This window comes from Pleurodeles waltl, chromosome 4_2, assembly GCF_031143425.1.
Source record: "Pleurodeles waltl isolate 20211129_DDA chromosome 4_2, aPleWal1.hap1.20221129, whole genome shotgun sequence".
Classification (NCBI taxonomy): Eukaryota; Metazoa; Chordata; class Amphibia; order Caudata; family Salamandridae; genus Pleurodeles; species Pleurodeles waltl.
Window position 1 is genome coordinate 565,180,119 of NC_090443.1, and position 16,747 is coordinate 565,196,865.

General features: G+C 36.5%; 1 protein-coding gene across 5 annotated transcripts in view; it reads right to left on the reverse strand.

Annotated features, from left to right (window-relative positions):
• Window positions 1–7,560: 7,560 nt before the first annotated feature.
• Window positions 7,561–16,747, reverse strand: part of LHX9 (LIM homeobox 9) — a 64,965-nt gene continuing 55,778 nt past the window's right edge. For 3 of the 5 annotated variants that reach the window (XM_069232120.1, XM_069232118.1, XM_069232119.1), the window contains one exon: window positions 8,810–15,450. In XM_069232120.1, coding sequence (XP_069088221.1) covers window positions 15,187–15,450 — 264 coding nt within the window. In that variant the 3' untranslated portion in view covers window positions 8,810–15,186. Of the gene's footprint in view, window positions 8,271–8,809; window positions 15,451–16,747 lie in introns of those variants that run through there. The other 2 variants (XM_069232121.1, XM_069232122.1) reach the window with 1 other exon arrangement.

A 16,747-nucleotide genomic window follows, 5' to 3' on the forward strand; every position in this document is an offset into this window, starting at 1 on the left:
GAAGGTGCTTTTGTGTTGTGGCGGTAGTGGTATTGTTGTGTCATTTGGTGGTGTTGTGCATTGTTTTGTGTGAGTGTGCTGCTGCTGAGTATCTGGGTGTTTGTATCTGGGTGTTTGTGTGTTTTTTGCTTGTGTGTGATGAGCGTAGTGTGTGTAGTTGCATGTGCATGTGTATATGTGGCAGTGTGCAAATATTTGTGTCACTGTCAGGTAACAAGTGTGTGTCACCCTCGTCACCCATCCCGGGTGTGTATGTTGTGTGTGCGTAGTTAGGTAGACATTTTACAACAGTGACAGGTAAGTGTGTGTACTCACAGTTGGTGTTGTCATTGCCGTCCCTGGTTCCGAAGTCATTGGGCAAGCAGGAGTAGTGGGAAGACATGTAGTTCTGGTTCCATGGCGGCTCAGGACGAGTATGTGTTCCTGGAGGTGAGTGTCTCCTTTTATAGAGTTGGTTTCCTCCAGGGTTTCCGTGGTGGTGGGACCGAGGCAGAAAACTTGCCAGTGTGCAACCATGTAATCTGTCCGGCGGAAACATGGTCTCCCCGGTCTGAAGGTGGCTACCGTCGTCCGTGGCGTCTTGACCGCTCTGGCAGTCCTGCAGTGGACTGGCTGTATTCTGTTGGGAAGACCACCATGGTCATAATTTGGTGGTCTTCTCTGCCAGCCTGTTGGGGGTACGACCACCACTGCGAACATGGTGGTCCTAAGACTGCCAAAGTCGTAATGACCCCCTAAGATTTGCAGGGTCGTAGGAATGTACTGAGCGCCCCGGAGTTATTATTTTTTAATTGGATATTGAATTGTTAAACACCTTGCTCATGTTCTTTTATGAAAAAATAGGCTGACAGTGCCACTGTGTGGTAAACTTTCAAAAGTATGAGCTGATGTTACAAAATAAGTGTTGGTGCTGAGCAATGGAAAACACCCGCACAAATTAAGCAATGTGTGGTTCACAGAGGCATTTCGGAGTATATAAAGTAGTGCTACAATAGTACTATAGTTCATGCACTCACAAATGCCTTTGTCAATTGTCACTGAAATTTCTAACTCTCAAATAGTAAAAGTACGAAGTAGGCACAGACCTTTTTGTCAGTACTAATTTTATATGAATGCTCCCTGAATATTCCCATTTCTTGATTATTTTGGGTCAATTCAAAAAGAACATTTAACTAGTACTTGAAATATGATTACATGAGTACTACTTCATGTTGTCAAGAACTGGCTTGCGAACTGGGCCACATATGTCAAGTACAAGTCCAGCTACTGGTAAACAGTATTGCGCGCACACACAGCCAAGAAGAGTAGGTAGACAGATCCATCGCAAGCAGAATGCATGGGAAATGTCTGCATTGAATGTATCAGATGGAACGTTCTTTGCTCAAATTTGCAAAACTTTCAAAAATATTTACACTGTGCATGAAAAATGTTTTTCTGCATTGATTGTCTTAGTTAACACTGCCAAAGTCTCTTTTCGTTACAATTCTTTGGCTGGTAGTAACTGGCAGACGAACAACTGATTTAACACTCAAAGCAAAAAACAGACAGCACTGTGGGGGTCTTCATATAGGAGCTAGAAAAATGCAGAGGTGCAGCCTCCTTATTTTTTGACTGATGGTCCTCAGCCACCTGTCCCTGGATGGGTATAAATACAGAGTCTCAAAGAGGCAGGAATGTCTCACAACCAATTGCAGAGGTGTGAAGTATAAGCTTTTTTCCAAATACATATGCTCTCCAGTACCACAACATACTTAGGCACAGTGTGGCAGAGCTATACAAACACTGTCAGAACAGGTAGAATCGGCCCTGAGGGTGGATGGGGCCAGGAAAACAGTGTGTACTAAGGTGCCTGTATATACATACTGAGATCTTGACATACATATCTGACATTTACAGTTATTTTGTAAACTGGGGATATGCTGAACTCCTGAAGAAAAAATGAAAGTTTCCCGAATAGGAATAGCAAGTGATTTAAATACAAGAGTTAAGGCATCTAATGAGAGTGTGATACACAGCAAGGCTCTGTCTGTCTATTGGAGATAGCCAAATAAAATCACAGCACATTAGGACAGTGGAGGAAACACAGAATTGGGCCTTTGCGTAGTGAGCGGCACAAAAGCTCATCAAGGAGCAAAAAATGTGCATGTTGTTATACTCGAATGATGTTATAGTTTTTACAAACATGCTTTTAATTGACAAGTTGCTGGCACATGTCAGTTTTACACATAAATATTAAAGTTAGATAAAATAAGAAAAAAAGAACAATCCCATTGGTTGCCATGCAACAAGGCTACAAAGATGTTCAGTGTTTCATGTGTATTTTGAATGTGTTTTTACCCTGTTTATGACAAGCCTAAAACGGCATGACTAGCAGATAAAGCCCGAAGCTGTGTTTGCATAACGTTAGCAGAACTTCTTTACTTTGAAGACAAGCGTTTATTAGTGAAAACAATTTATTTTACAGGAAATATCATAGGTATTCCTTCTTACAGAAATACACACAATATATGACAGATGTGAAAGTGCATGCAGACTTTTCATAATTTTAAAAATGAACAGGCAGAAACCGAAGTGGACAAGAGGCCCTAGGAGCAATGTATTTCCAGTAAAAATGCTGACCCAGATATAATTAGGTATGAGTATACAACTTTGTTAATCCAAGGAAATCTTCACAAATGAGATTGTTATTTGCTTAATGTTTCCAAACTCTATGAAATGTGACACATTAACTTCAATGTACAGGCTTATTTTGCTATTTACACCTTAAACAAACATATGTAGCACCATACTAACAGACAGTAGAAAATAGTCTGCTACTTACTTAAACAGATAAATCTGGATTGATTCCAGTGAAGAACACAAATCTGAACCAAAACATATTCTTTGCATGATGTGAGAACTTGGAGGACCTTCTCGTAATAGCCAGTTCAAATGCTGAAAACGTGCTGTCTAATCAGCTAGAAGTTCCTATTTAACAGGTTGAGATATAATTTTGTCCAAAGAAAATACAATTAATGTGTTTATTGAAAACTATGGTGTTGGTGAAAACAGGTTGCATTTACCCCAAAGAGTGGATAAGCAAAGGGGAAGTGGGTATTTACCTACCCCACTACTCTTTACTTTGGCAGTTGAGCAGTCCGAATATAGGTTCTGAGTTTATTCATCAGAGCCACCATGGGTCCCCTTGTGTGGGGACAATCTGTTGCCACTTGTTTAAGATGAAGGGAATAATTTCCCAGCCCTGTTTGAATAATTCCTTGGTCACAATTAGGTAGGACAATGCAAATCTGTTCCTTGCTCAGGGGAATGAGAGAAGACATCTTTTTTTGTAATTTGCTACTAACACGCACTTTGAACTGGTTACAATATCACAAGACTAAAGAACTAATGAAGTATAATGTGACTAATAAAGTAGGAAGTACCAGGTCAGTACATTTTTGGCACACCATCATCCTCTCGCTGATATGGAGGATAGTGACAAACAAGATGATCATTTTACAGCCATTATTATAAGTGTGTTAGTGTCATTCCACAATGTGTTCAGTGAAGATGGTCATGAAAATCAGTGGTCAGTTGTTAGGGCTGGAATCAACACATATGGTAGTTCTTGAGGCCACCATAATAACATGGAAGATCAGGACTACTGCATTTTTAAAACATATTATGTTGCACAGCTCCAATGAAGCTAAATGGATTAAAGAAAAGACCTGGAGTGAGATTGCAGCTGAGATCATTAGAATGGCATAGGAATTGTAAAAATAATTCACTGCTGTAGTTGGTGGAAAGATTAGCGTAGAACAGGGGTCTTCAAACTGGGGGGCGGGCCCCACTATGGGGGACTCAAGTGATCCCAGGGTGGGTGCCAGGTTCTGGCCAAAAGAAAGATTATGCAGATAAATGTGCTTTGTTTTTAGCAACAAAAAAGGTAACAGAACTTAAATGCAATGTTTGAATAAGTCTAGACATATTTAAACATTTCCAGCTTAATACAATAACTGTGAAAAATGCTGAGGGGCCGCTTGATTAATTTTTTTCCCATTAGGATACTGGCATTAAAAGGTTTGAAAACCACTGCCCTAGAATAATTGATTCTGCATTTGAAATGTCATACAGCATGAATGCAAGATTACTTGGGGTATCCCCTATGACACAGAGATTCAAATTTTTCAATTCTCTGAAAGAGAAGTGTAGCACAGATACTTTAGGCATAATAGGTTTAGCTATATATATGGCGAATCTCTTAAACAAGGGGAATTTGATGGGTCTAGAGATATATGTGGATTAATAGAGTGTCTATATATATATATATATATATATATATATATATATATATATATATGTGTATATATATATATATACATATATATATGTTGTGCCTCAAGATCTCGTCAATCCCTAAGAAAGTGAAACAAACTGCACCAGTCACTTTTAATGTGAGAAAATGGTAAAATTGAAATGTTACTTTATAAGCACCACTGTGTGTATACTGGGATATGGACCAGAAATTTTCACCAGTCCTTTTCTATTTATGTGTACAGAGGGTCTGCACCAAAATCCCTCTGTTCATCTGGACTTTTCCAATGTTGCTCCAATCTAGGAGATATTTGAGGCTCACCTCTTTAAAGAACACTACATCACAATGCATTCACCGTCCACAACCCAGCTTCTTCTCCTATTATTCATTGCCTTTATGTTAGTCTTTGACCAGGTATGGCATGCCAATGCCTTTTGGCTAGGTTCCCACTATAGACATACCATACAAATATACATATATGCATTTCAGATTTGGAATGGGCAAAGTGTTTCTGGACACAAATAAGTTCTTACCTAACAGACATTTCAAGCAGGATGTATTTCAGTGTGCTTAGGAGATGCTCTGTCAGTCCTGCAGCGTTATACACATTTAACTCACAGTGTTTGCCAAATTGTCCAAAATACAGAAAGGATAAATCAGATTTTATTACTTGTGGAAACATGCTCTAAAATATAGGAGGGGTGGCAAAGGAAGGCAACATTTATCACATATCAGCAGGGTGTGAAAACCTCTGTTATGCTAACATCTACATCTTGTGTTTGTAACAACTTTATTGCAATGAAACCAATGAATGAATAGGAGGTTTTGGTTGAAGAAATGTATCATGACTAACTATGAGTGACGTTGAGAATTGATAACTGAATGATAATGGAAGCCATATTGGTGAGGGAAGAGTTTTAGAAGGTGCCAACAGACACACATAGCATCTGCATTTCTTGAGTGAACCGGAGAACCTATGAGGCAGCACAGAGACAGCAATCAAGAAGAGGTAAGGAAAGTGAATAAAGGGCACTACACCACTAGCCATTTAATAAAGGGACTGAGGTTTGTATAAGAAGGGGACAAGGGAACTTGAAAGGCAACTAAGGAATACTATCAAGAGATGTGCCCACTGCTACTTGCTCTTTGGATTGTATGAATTTGGTAATGTACTTTGGTATGGCTATGTTGTATGTGGAGAACACATACTAATGTTTTGAAAATGGAATTAACAATAAAAATGAATAAATACATCTGAATAAGCCTTCATACTCCTACTTTAACAGCTACAGTGAATGGGTGGCTGGGCTGGGACAATTTCAAGCCCAACCACACAATTTAAATCAAACATATTTGGTGTATGGTGTTATATGTTGAAAGAAAATTCTGACCTATACAAGTACATGGTTTACAGGTAGTGATACGGCCTTCCAGCAGCAATTATAGGTTTGGGTAAACAATTTGCATAAGTGGAGGCATAGCAGTTGCATATATTATGCTTTTTTAGTGAACTTTACAAATAACAATCAATAAAATGTGACAAGATGCATTTGAAAAAGCTGATCTTTTTTCTGAAATATTTCCTAGGTCATTTACATTGCATTTTTTAATCAGATTTGCATTACAGTCAGAAACATTTCTTTACACTAATAAATGAGCTTTGGTGTTCTGCTCTTGTGGCCCAGGAACAACCTCACCACAAAGGTAGAAACCTACTCAAACAAAAGCAATCGCCATACATTTCCTGACTCACATTGCACTTGAAGTGGCTTCCTGATGCATACTATTAACACCTCAATCTCATCTCATTACTAAACATTTACTAAACAAATATGTATATGTGTGTGTGTATGTGTGTGTGTGCTTTTCAGGTTGATCTGTTAAGTTATAATTCATAAAATAAGGGTTGTAAGCACCATTGAATTGTGTGTAGAATGTATCTGGATTGGCGAAGCTTCTGCATCAGGCTCTAATAATAGTGACTATTTCTCCATAGAGGGCTGCAGCACCTGTGTTGTATAGATAAAGTTTTGACCTGCTCCTAATTGCAAGATAAGAATGTACTTTTGATTCACAAATTATTAGAAACGACAACTGAAGAAGTCCTCCAAAATAAAAACATATGGGTATCTGTGATTTGAAACCACAGTTCCTCTTAGTCATGCCAACTCTGAGAAGCAATGGTCTACTCACAAGCAAATGAGTTCTTGTCTTGCGGCAAAGTTTTCCCCATATCCCAAACAAACCCAATTACTCTGTTTATTCCAGCTGCTTCTTTAAGAGGCATAAACTAAGATATGTTTATAAGTGTGTACAAGTGCACAATTTCATGCTTTGCAATGTTCAACTACATAAGTGAATCTCTTGATCCTTATCTGCAGTGTGGTATCATCAGTGATGAGGACTATTGAAAATGAGCAGATCAGTATTAAAATCATTGAGTGCATGGACTTCTTTCGATAGAAAATTCCTACAGATAGCTATATATGAACTTGCAAGAGAGACTGGCAACTAAATTTTATGTCACATACCTGTAATCCATCAAGTAACATTAGAAAATTAGATTCTTCAATATCTTTGGATAGTCAGGAACAGAACTAATTGAAAACATTTGAAATACTAAAATTACAGGTCCATGGCAATGATATATTTAATGCTCTTCATCAATATTCATAAATGTTACAGTCACACATGATTCATTTCGATGTAATAAAAATGTAACGCTACTGCAAGTATTTTCTAGCAGGTTTTCTATGTTAATGCCTTTAAAATACACTTTGGATATTTAGCTAAATATGAATATATTGTTTATTTTTAAAAACGTTCAACAAGATGACAATGTTTGACTTCTAATTATAAAAGAATTGATACTCTTACTAGTACACATTTTTAAATCTTCAATTTACTTTATTGTGCAATAATAAAACCCTTTCTTTTGATAGCTTATTTTTCTATTTTTCATCAGCTTTGCTCTTTGCATAGTGAGCAGCACGAAAGCTCATCAAGAGCCAAAATGTGCATGTTATTATACTCGAATGATTTTACAGTTTTTACAAACATGCTTTCACATGACAAGTTCCTGGTACATGTCAGTTTTACACATAAAGGTTAAAGTTAGATAAAATTTGAAAAAAGAACAATCCCATTGGTTACAATGCAACAAGGATACCAAGGCATGTTCAGTGTTTCAGTTTGTATTTTGAATGTGTTTTGACGCTATTCACGACAAGCCTCAAACAGCATGACTAGCAGACGAAGTCCGAAGCTGTGTTTGCATAAAGGTAGCAGAACTTCTTTATGCGGAAAACAAGTGTTTATTAGTGAAAACAATTTATTTTACTCAAAACATCAAGGGTATTCCTTCTTACAGAAATGCACACAATACATGACAGATGTAAAATTGCATGCAGATTTTTCGTAATTTTAAAAAGTAACAGGCAGAAACAATATTTTCTATTTACTGTTTTAGGCCCCACTTCCGTTATGAAAGAAATCTGTCCCCTGAATTTACAAAAATGCTCTTTAACCGATATACAACTAGTACAGATTTGCAAGCAGAGGCAATGAAAATATGTGGGCTTTTTACAAGTGGCTTTTGTTGGGCAAATGTTAACTTATTTCAATATTTACTTTTATTTAACAAGGGAAGGGTAAATAAATGCCAGGTTGCTCTGGGTTTTACATAACTTGTCTTTTTGAAAACAAAAGTTTGGTAACACACAATTTCAATTCCATTTCAATTTATCAGATACCAGAAGGAACGTTGCTTGTTAACATTCAGGAAATGCCATTCTGAGTCTTTTTTCTATTTGTTATTTTGGCTGTATAGAATTAGACATGGATGCTTAGCATAACCTAATAATGTCTTTGTCTTCAGTGCAGTGGTTTTCCGATCAAACTTTCCCCGTCTTTTAATACTTTAGGGAATTTTCAAACGCCGGGATGTGTGGCTGTAATGACCCAAGATTTGTTCTCCCTGAAAGAAATCATAGTGACAATTTATTAAACTACAGAGCAACCTGGCTTTTAGGGGTCTGCAATTTTTATTTTGCCTTACATGTATTCATCTACACCCTGTACATCTACTGGTAATGAATGATTCTATTAATAGATAATGGTGAGGTCATTTGTCATGCAATTATTTAACAGTATCTGCTAATGATCTGTGTTTTAGGGGCTGCAAGGCCAAAAGGAAAATCAATTGCAAATTATTGTTAAATGTGAATATAAATGTAGAAAAAGCAAAATAAAGGTATTTAAAATCAAAAAGTGAAAAGACATCAAAACATGTTTCTGTGGATAAATACATATTTGTGTATAGTTGTGCATGTAAATGTATACATATATCCACATACATAGCATTTATGTAGATGCATGTGTGTTTACATACACATATATAGACATACAGATTTATCTCCCCATAACTTTCATCACCATTCATTCACATTCTTTTAATCATTCAAGCAAGAAAGGTGTGTTGAGCTATAAATAAATACTATCAGAATGTAAAACTCCTTCAAATCAAAATGATTTATTCACACAAATTGAATAGGATATCTCACAATTGTTTGGTCCATAAATAGTTAGGGGCATTCATTTCTATACAATGCATTTCAATAAACAAAGAAATTGGACAAATTTGCTAGACCACTTACTGTACTCTAAACACAAAGCTCAATATATAAGATTATGGAGTTTTCCACAATACTTGAAAGAGTGCACAGCTGCTTTCTATGACATGGTTGTCCCCTTTAACATGGTACACCAAAAGTAGTTTTTTTTTCCGAAAAAAGAGGTAAAACCGTACAAAACTATTGAGTTGTCAAAAAGAGTATTAAACAATTAAGTTAACAAATAACACATACATCCTGATTTTCACAAAGTAACCCCAAGTTATATCATAAGGCACATAATAGAACTGAGTCATATTTAATTAGTCTACTTAATAAAGTAGGTTCATATTATTGTACTGTTCTGTCAAAGAACAATGTTTTACCTTTCAATATTCTTTACCTGTAAAAGTGTGTTCAAAGGATATCCGCATTAATACATTTGTTTCTATACTGGCCAGTGGTAAATGTCCATTAAGTAACTAAAACAGGAACTCTCAATATTTTCAGTAAAGAAAGGTTTTTGCTTTGCGATAAAGCATATTCCGTGTTTTTGTCTGCTATTTTAATATGGTAGGTTTCAAAATCCCCTGAGCAAAAGTTACAAAGATGAACTAGGATATTACAAGTACATTGATAACGTAGTTAAATATGCATACAAGTTGTTCTCAGTCTAGGATGGCCAGCACTGTGGTTCATGTTGGCAAGTGTGTGACTGTTTATATGATCAGGAAGTGGCTCACTCATATAAGGAGGGAAAGGATAACCTGTAGACAGCAGTAGGTGAACTTGTTGTAAACCTTCTGCTTAACAAATTCTTGTTGGAAATCATGCAAAGTGCTAACAAACTACCATTATTTGTTTCACGGGCAGTGTTCATGGAATTGATTTAGATTTAAAGACATAAGCTACCTGGACAGAGCTGAGGAGAAGGTGTTAACCACTACTCTCCAGCATCCCAGAAAAAGTAAGAGCAGTAAACAGCAATGCATATGTTAGCTTGCAAGTTATCTGTTCAAATCTAATGAGATGATTGTATTGGTCCGGTAAATGCAATTCAAGCAAAATGGACATTCACCACTGCCCAGATGTACATGTAATAAAATATATAAATTAAAGAGTACTGTTAAACATTTAAAAAATCCATATTTATCAGCATCCACTAGGCTTCTGAGTTTGAATAGTACTTTTCAGATGTCAGAACATATGCAATATTACTTTAAAACCCTAATAATGTAATTGCTTTTGAGAGGCCATAACTTTGGATATGTACTTTGGACATATGGTGACATATTTAACAATGGATTTGGTCTTTTTAATTAAGTGTCTTGTGGGTGTTATATATTAATATACTCCATTAGTTTGTAACTTTGTTTTTCAGTGTAAGTTTCTTTCTACCATTAATACAATAGCCTATGCAGGTAAATTGCAAACACAATATTACCTCTCAGGGAAGGTTTTCGGCTTGCAACATAGGAAAGTATCTCAATGTGTAGTAAATGGTGTGAGATGCTTCAGTATGCAAAGGTCTCCGTGCTAAAGGCTTTTCTTGTGAAGATCAGTGTTATATTCTTATACTAAAAAGACAACCATCAGGGGGATTTTATATGAAGACTTATTAGCTTCACATTGCGCTTACTCTCTCTCTCTCTCACTCTCCCTCTCTCTCCTTTACAGATCCTATATTTGTATGTTGTGTACAATACATGTATTTAGTGCACACTTTCTTACATGGTACACCCACATAGGTGGAATACAGTTCTAAATGTGTATGTCAGCTTCTGAGTGTTTTTGTGCACACATTGTATTTTGTCTAGAGGATGCATACTGATTGAGTGTGAAATATGAATCTGCAAAACCAGTTAGGGATTTCAGGTCTCGTGCTGCTAAACCAGATGCTCAATGTCATAATTGTTTGTATATGTTAACAGGGCCATAAGAGGACACTGTAGGATATTGTGGGTTTATAGAAGTGTGCCTATTGTGTAACTATGTATTTTAGGTTTGACACTATCCTTTTTATGGATATGCAATTCACTAGAACTATGCTATCCCTGTAAATTATTTCCAATAGTTCAGTGCAGGTGAGGCCACAAATCACAAGAGTACAGACCTGCGTAGACATACAGTCTGGATCCTCATGAACAATCATTGAAAATAAAAAATCTGCCTTACAACTTATACATATTGTTTACTATACCAAGACATTAAAAAGATAGGGGTTGAAATTTTGCACAAGGAAAGTATATTTAAAGTATAAAGAAGTTTCTTTAAGGTCTCAAGTTAAATGCAAATAAGTGAGAATTAAGGAATAGGGAGTTGGATTTTCAGCATGGCCTGTTGTGGTGACATAGAAACATAATGATGTCCTTGTCTCCTACAGTGTGTTTAAACTTAACTCCAACTGTCAAAAGTAATTTGTCAACCATGGCACCTAGATTCTAAATAGACTAGTGATAGACATTACAACAAAGAGATGAATATAGGGCCATTTTTCATAAGCCTTATGCAGATTTATATTGCCTCAATCATAGGTCAAATAAGCATGCACTGTAAACATTTGTTTTACAGTAATCACACTTCATGAATGCCCCTTTCAAGAATTACAGTCATTACCTTTTTTGTTTTTCTCAGTGAGAGAGCCTAAGTTCAAAAGGAATGCCTAGAAATGGGGTGCAGTTTATTTTTTGTCCCCATTCAGAGGGGCCATGATTTTGCAGTTCAGGATGGACTGCTCCTCTAGGAGCAGGACCATGGTTGATTTCATAAAGTTGAGTCCTGTCTGTAGGGTCACAATGCACAGCAAAGTGAGGCATAAAACGCTTCCAAGAATAATTACACAGTGGCTGCATTTAAACCAAGTTTTCCCAAAATCACATTTTTTTCTCACCCTTCCAGGAACACAGGCAGACACTGCAGGACTGTGACCATCTACTGCTAAGTACTTAAAGAACTCCTAGAATGATAGGACTCCTGTAACTTTCTTGAATGCGTTGGACCCACAAAACCATTGATAAATGCCTGAAGGGACCTGCATGGATGTGTTCAGTCCATTAACATGCCACCTGGTGAGTGGCCTCAGGCTCCTCCCAAAGGTTCTGGCTGTTAAGAACCAGTGCAAACAAAGGAATAATGGCAGTAGACACATCTACCTGTGCTGTGCTTCCACAATTTCACTTCTAAAATGGAGAGAGTCCCCCAAGAAGGTGCAGTGCATGACTGCTTGCATCTTGAAATTTCTAAAAACCCATTAAGCGTATCTTAGGCAACCTACATCCTGTATTCCTTTAGTGTGTTTCACTTCCCAAATGCCTTGTAATGGAAAGCGTGCTGAGAGAAGCCTGTATTCTCCATTTAAACATGCCTGTGGAGCATATGTGCCGGTGCATAGTACTGTTTTTGGACTAGGCACCCTGATTGCAAGGTTAGTTAGCTTTTACTTAACTGAAACAGGTGGTCGAGCTCACTTAATGCTCACTATCTGTCACTGCCTCCATCCCAAATTACATTTGATTGCCTCTATTCAACCCCTGATCAATATTTAGCCAGTCCCTTTTACAACTGCCTGGTTAAAACTCTGGCCCACAACAGAGTTATGTCACCTTTCATCCCACATGCAAAAAAGGTGTTTCATTTGTCTCACTGTTCAGTACACCTCACCCAAATACAGAATCTGATAATGCCTATAGCACAGTGGTACATTAAATGGATTTATCATATATGTGTTTGCTTGCTCTAATGAGTGTGATTGGATAGGCCAGACTGCTTTTGGGGCCTCATTGTGACTGAAAATCATGCAAATTTCCTCCACAGTGTTTGGCTGCAGCAGAGGGAAGAACACATCTTCTATAAACTATATATGATACATACATAAATACATGCTTTGGAGGAAACAGTGATGAGATTTGCAAATTATTTTGCAATACATTTAATTACATAGGATGGATTAGATAAGTTTTGTTTTTTGTGCTAGAAACAGCAAAAAGAAAAACAGACTAGCGCTTCTATTATGAAATGTTGCAGCCAGTGCAGAATGGCTGCATACACGTTTGGGGTATAAGTTTTTATTCCAGCAGAGGGGTGTGCATGTTCTGCATCAGTGTATAAATGCAGAAGACCTACCTGCATAGGCTCCTGCCCCATGCTCATATGGTCATATTTCCTGGCCACCAATGTATGTAAGAGAACAGTTCCGGACCAGGAAGGAATGCACCACACCTGATCACCCCATTATTTTCTTAAATAGTGATTATATGATGGGTCTGTGGACTTTGTGTAACTGCAGCAGTAAGCAGCTGTCATTGGTGGTATGCTGCAATGCCTACTGTGGCAGTATGTGCTGGTCTACAGCATGAGGCCACAAAATGTGTAATAAGGTACTGGGCACAATGTAGCACCAGATGCAGTACAAATTGCACTTTGCTCAAACAAATAATTCATTGGGCTAAGATGGCATAAGGTAAAAAATAATATAAAAATGGAGATTGAAAGCTAAAACTGGTACAACAAATCAGTCTGAGTCTAAAATTACACCTGTCCAATATTTTCTATTACCTGCACTTCTTTACAGTTCGGCACTAATGTTACCCAGATAATAAATTCTTGAGTGAGAGGGAGAGCATATGCATCAGACTAATTTGTTTTTCTTGGCTTCTTCTAATAATATCATTCTTACCTTTGTTGTTTTTAGAAATATCTGCAAATCTGCCTCTTGGCTATATGACCCAGTAGTTCATGTGTTTGGTACTTGCCAAATAAATGCTGCTAAATAAATCTAATCCTGAGAAGGTATGGGGACATTACACTGACCAGCTCATAGAGCTACTCCACATATTCATTAGTTAGCATTAACAAAACACATGGCACATTGGTATACATATTTGTTTTGCCAGCATACTACAGAGGGGATTAATTGGATCTACCTAGAATAATTTGAAACATTATCTGAATAACATATTTTATTGAGATCAGCTTAACCATATTGATTGATGACGAATAATCATTCCTTCGAACTCAGTGATGGCTAAAGTCATGTTTCATTGGCAAAGAATTGATTAAAATGGTCAAAATATCAAAAGAAACTTGCCTCCAGTAGAGTTCAAAGGAGCTAATACCATTCCATGTTTGAAAACATTTCCACAATTAAACCATATTGAATAAGATTCTAACCAGAGGATGACATTATGGGGTGGGGTACAATAAATAAAATCTCAATGATTTAACTTGAAAAGTAAATATACATAAAACATTTTGAAGATGCCATTTAGAGACACAAAAAAGATGACATTTAAAAATGGGAAAATTTCAAACCCCATATTCATAATAAAAGATTTTCTCTGACACCATGTTTTTTTTCTTTTGTACAAAAGTAAAAAAAATAAAGAATATATTAGAACTATGTTTGCTCATATGTAAAACAAAATGTCTGATACAATCTTATGTAACATCCAAAACAAATTCAGAATAGCAATGAATAAACATTACTAACCAAGTTTCCTAAACATCTTATTAAATTATATTTTGCTTATTTCCACGTTCTCTGAAAAAATATATTTTATAGAAAAAATATATTTGCAACTAGAGACTATGCCTAATTTAAGGCTTATTTCCATTAGAAAATAAATATTATTAATGAGAGAATGTAAAATCAATGAAATCAGCTTTAGTCTGTAGAAAAGAATTTTGCTCCGTGTCTGGACTATCCGGAACAATTGTTCCCCAAAAGAAATTGCCAAATGTTAAAAGCCAATGTACTATGTCTCTATTTGTGCTGACTTTTTATTTTCTCATAGCATAATTTCTTCCTAATTTGCTATAGGTGCAACCAACAACAAAAAATCCAATACATTCATAAATAGTACTAATGATAATAGAAGTAAAATGAGCACATAAATTAAAATTGAGGCGTAATGATCACATATTCCATTTGTGAGTAAAAGAGTTCCATTTCTTATTGGAAAGTAGCTCAGTGAAGTATATTAGTCATGGAATTAAACTTAGTTTTTCAAAACTCTGGAAATAAGGAACATACAATTTTAAGAGGCACTTTTTTAGGATAATTTATGTATATTTATAACCAATTATCGGTAATCTAATGGATTACTAAATCAATATGATCCTAGAACAATTTATAGACAATATGTGTTTATTTATAGTATAGACATTTTACTTGCAAACTCATTTGCCAAGTGGCTGCAGATGCTACAAACCGAGCTGATTCCAAAATAAGTTGAGGTGGTAAAAAGTCTTGTGAATTGTTATTAAAATAGAAAAAAAGATCAGTTAGAAAAGGTTTGTTAAGGTAGTTTGTGAGGGGCTCCCAGATTCATGGCTGTCCAAGTGAGGGGTCACTGACGTCACTACAGTGATAGTGGGATTGGTCAAGTCTGTTAAAGTGGTTGCAGTGCCGGGTGGTGGAGGAGACAGAGCGCCGCTGTCTGATGAGGCTGGGGGCGGAAGTGACGTACCATCAGCTTTATCAACACCCCCATTCTCCTGTCGCAAAAGATTCCTTCTGAATTTGGCTCGTGCGTTTTGGAACCAAACCTGCAAACCAATCCCAATTTGTGATTTCTTTACCGAGTTTTTGTTTGGATGTAAAACTGGCAAATCATTTCAGTAACACTACAGTGCCATTGCTACTTTTGTAGGTTTGTTACATTCATGGGCAAGTCAAATCACTACTTCATCAAATTAATTCATGGGGTATTGATTCTAAACTAGAATTCCTCAAAGATGGCATCAGAGAAACAGAAGAAAGACTACAACTGCAAGTTCTCAAGACTCTCTCTGAGCAGACATCAACACAGTGGCCATCTTGACAAAAGTGAGATTATTCCTTTGAATCTATTTGGAGGGCACTGCAGCTAATCAACAAGCACTAGCATCACCCAATAAAATATTTTACTCAAATGCCCTCTTACATCTTTTGTTAGAAACTTTGGCAAATGAGTTATCTGTTAAGACATGAAATCTGCAAGTCTTTCATTTTTCAATTTAGATTTCTCACAGTTGCTACTGAGGAATAACTACTACACTTTTAAGATGGCCACCATCTTTAACACTTCTAAGAAGTCATAGCTGCCAAATGTCCTAGTTTCAGATGTGCAAACTACATCCCGGCCTGGCTTTTCAGCCCACAGCGGTTTACATGCTGGGACTTGTAGGCCTGCTACTAGAATGATGAAAATGGAAATGCTACTAGACAGAGAATGTAAAGTGCTTTTGGTTGAAAGGCCAGAATGTGGTACAGAGTCACTTGATCTCATAGAGAGTGATGTTAGCCAGTCCTCTTTATAAAATTATTTATTAGAAGACTATATTTTCCAAAGAGTTAATCTAAGGCTAATCAACATGTCTTAGTCTATACATCTTCATGGCATGTAGGCACCGTTACATTTCATGCTTCAAATGGGTAATTCACTTGTCACATATACATATATAATCTGCCATGAGTGCATGACTGAATGCAGTATTACAGACATAGATTAAGTTACATATTAACAATTATACTTCTGTTTACATGTGCCAAATGATAACTGATGAAAATCATTTCACTAACACTAACTCCCCCAAATGTATATCTAAATGAAGACAGTCTCCCAAGTGAAAATAAAATTAAGCTGGGCCATATATTTTCTTTAATCTCTCTCAAAATTAAATGTGCACTATTTATTTAAGTGCAATTTAATGTATTTATGCCCCTCAGTAAACTTTTGTACTTGGCAGCTATGTTCTACTGTAAGTCTATGAAGTATTACCATGCAATAAATACATGCATTCATACTAGATGGCATTTAGTATATCAAGCTACGAGGGCTGCACTATGTAACACCAATTAGAA